At 39.5% G+C, this 2,968-nt stretch overlaps 1 protein-coding gene across 1 annotated transcript; it reads right to left on the reverse strand.

Annotated features, from left to right (window-relative positions):
• Positions 1–611: 611 nt before the first annotated feature.
• Positions 612–2,341, reverse strand: LOC121761203. Its single transcript, XM_042156813.1, has 2 exons — positions 1,962–2,341; positions 612–1,246 (listed from the first exon to the last, which is right to left on the reverse strand). Exons 1-2 carry the CDS (start codon positions 2,173–2,175, stop codon positions 948–950), a joined length of 513 nt encoding a protein of 170 aa, XP_042012747.1. The 5' UTR covers positions 2,176–2,341; the 3' UTR covers positions 612–947.
• Between the last annotated feature and the right edge of the window lie 627 nt (positions 2,342–2,968).

Raw genomic sequence — 2,968 nt, forward strand, 5'->3', positions numbered from 1 at the left:
GTACCGCTCGCCAATTTAATTTTATCACAATTTACATAAAGACTTATCTATCTGGTATGAGTCGTATGACAATAAACACTGTAAACACTAAAAAGTGACTATAAAAGTTTTTCATTTATGGATATGTGGTAGCTAACAACAATTAAAATCACTAGATACATATCTATTTATATTTGCTATATAACACCATTCTACAATAAAGGATCCACAAGATGGACGATTTAAATACTGTGTTGGGTTGTTATATGAATAAAGCTGATCTGAAACAAGAGAGTATGTATAGGACCTATATGTACGGATTGAAAAATAATACTCCTGTCACAAAATGAAATGGACATCAATAAAATCCTAAACGGTAACCTAATTTATGGAATAGAAAATGTTAGCATTAACCTTAATTTACATCTATAACTCATCAGTATATGTCGCACACAATTAATTTACTTTCTATGCTACAAGTACAAATTATCTATTTCAGAACAAATAAATTTATAACATAACCCTATAATATACTAGTGTTTAAACATGTTCAAGAGCTAGAATCAACTATATATCTAGCTCCTATATTAATATTAAAATTAATTACAGCCAAAACCCTCAACTACACATAATTCATGATCGCAATTCATAAATATTAAACAAAAAATGCAACTGAAATCATCATTCAAAACGGAATATAAACAGTATACAAGAAGTTAATAAAACTGTGATCGATCAATCGACCATAAAAATTAAAAACAAAACGAACTCACTTACAAGTAGGAGTACCACAAATCCCCTCGAGTTTCAGTTGAGCAAATTAAGCTACTTGATTAGCAACTAATCACTCCCAATTATTTTACTTTCCACCATTAATCTCTCCTCTACCTAGAGTTGGGCGGCAAAGACGAAGCTTGATTCCCGCATCGCACCGCACCACCATCGGCGGAGCGTGCCGGTTCAGATGCTCACGCGCCAGCTCCTGAAGATCGCCGCCTTCTCCTCCTCCACCTCCAACGGCCGCGTTGGAGAACTGGCGCTGCTGATCGATTTGCTGCCGCGGATACACGCTCCAAAGCGAGGGAGGCGCCACCATATCCCCGCACATTGCCGAGAAGTCGTACGCCGCCGGGATCGGTGGCAGGTCCAGTATCGACTGCGACGCCGGAACCATCAATTGCTGCGGCTGCAGCGGCGGTGGTGTCGGAAGCTCCAGCGCCGCCTGGTGGGCTTATAGGTAGGAGAGTTCTTGCTGCAGATTCACCACCTAAATAATTTTGCCACACAAAAAAAATAATCACTTGTTAATGGTGGTAATTCAATGTTATTCCAAATAAATTAGTCAACACATAGGAAAATTAGGCAACAAACAAATTCTTGTAGTGAAAGCAATTGAACCGAGAGATTCAGACACGGTCACTTATAATAATACTATGATTAAGACTAATTAATCTTATCTACACACATAAGGTTTGGAATCAGCCCTAATTTGAGTTCCCAAATGAAGGGTGTGATTGATTGGCAATGAAGATCGACGATGAATAATGCAAGATGTCGATTAAAAAGGAGTAAAGATTCCAAGCAGTAGAAAACAAGATGTGTGGATTGATGAGGAGGACCAGGACCCCCATTGTACACACAAAACCAACCGACCAAAACCTTAATAACAGCAAAAGATGAAGAAAAAATTGGGAGAAAGGAAAGCAGGAGTATACTAGATTTATTTTGGCAGATAATCATTTTATCGAAAATGAGTCAGAAATCAGGTTTCTTGATTTCAGTGAATCATGCAACTATTCCCCCCATTCCTCACACATCTATCTTCTCAATTAGTACTGTCACTGTGTGCTAATCTTCTACTTACATTAGTTGACCAACTCTGTTGCGACAGATCTTTAAGGATTAAGCATGAATTTGTTAGAATCGCTCAAACTAGCAATCTAACAGAATTAACAGAGCAAAGTTTAAAGAGAGAGAGGGACCTGTTGTTGGAGAGCGAAGATGTGGGCGACGCAGCCGTAGATGGGGTCGCGGAGGCGGGACTGAGCCTCGTAGCAAATGGTGCGAGGGGATGTGGTGGAGGAGCTTCGACACGTTGCTCGCTCCGAACACCCTCCGAGTCGAAATACGGCGCGAATATGCACCCGGCCACGCACTTCCGCCGCTGCTTCCCGCCGCCGCGTTTTCACTACTCATGATATCTGACTGAGCTGCGATCAACGCCACAAATTAAAAACACAGGGTTTTCATAATTATATATGCAGAAAGAAAAGAGAAAGAGAGAATGGTTTTTATGTCTCTAAATTACTGAATTTTGTTGGCTTTAGGGTTTGGTGGTATTTGATGGGGTGGGGGTGAGGGGTAGGGGGTGGTTTTTAAACACAAAATGAATACTTTGAAGCCACGCGATGAAGCAAACCCCCCATTACATTAGCTGCTTGCGTGAAGCAAACATGCGATAAGCCACCTGCCTTTTTATTTATCTCGTCATTTTCCCTTAATTCAACTCTTTTGCATCTCCTTTTTTCCTTCTTATACTAATTAAAACCATCTTTATTTGCATACATACGAAAATGGTCACAGTTCAGAGGGATTGAGTTGGCTACTGCATGTTTTGAGCAGCCAACAAATGAAAAGGACTTTCTACAATCAACAAATTGTATTTTTAATCTCCTATTTTGTATTTTATGCTATAGAGAATAGTTTAACTTGTACGCAAGTGTGATACTCCCTCCGTCCCGCACTACTCGCACTTATTTCCTTTTTGGGCGTCCCAAGTTACTTGCACTCTTTCCATTTTTAGTAAAAAATTTCACCTACAGCCGTCATTTTTTACTTTCCTATACACTCATTCCTTAATCTCCGAGCCGAAAAGGAAATGAGCGAGTAGCCCGGGACGGAGGGAGTATGAAATACTATAAAACAAATTAGTATTAGAAGCAACGGCATTGTGTATTTCAAATTAGTGTTTATATTAAATGTATAAAAC

This window comes from Salvia splendens, chromosome 13 (genome assembly GCF_004379255.2).
Source record: "Salvia splendens isolate huo1 chromosome 13, SspV2, whole genome shotgun sequence".
In the NCBI taxonomy this organism is placed as follows: domain Eukaryota; kingdom Viridiplantae; phylum Streptophyta; class Magnoliopsida; order Lamiales; family Lamiaceae; genus Salvia; species Salvia splendens.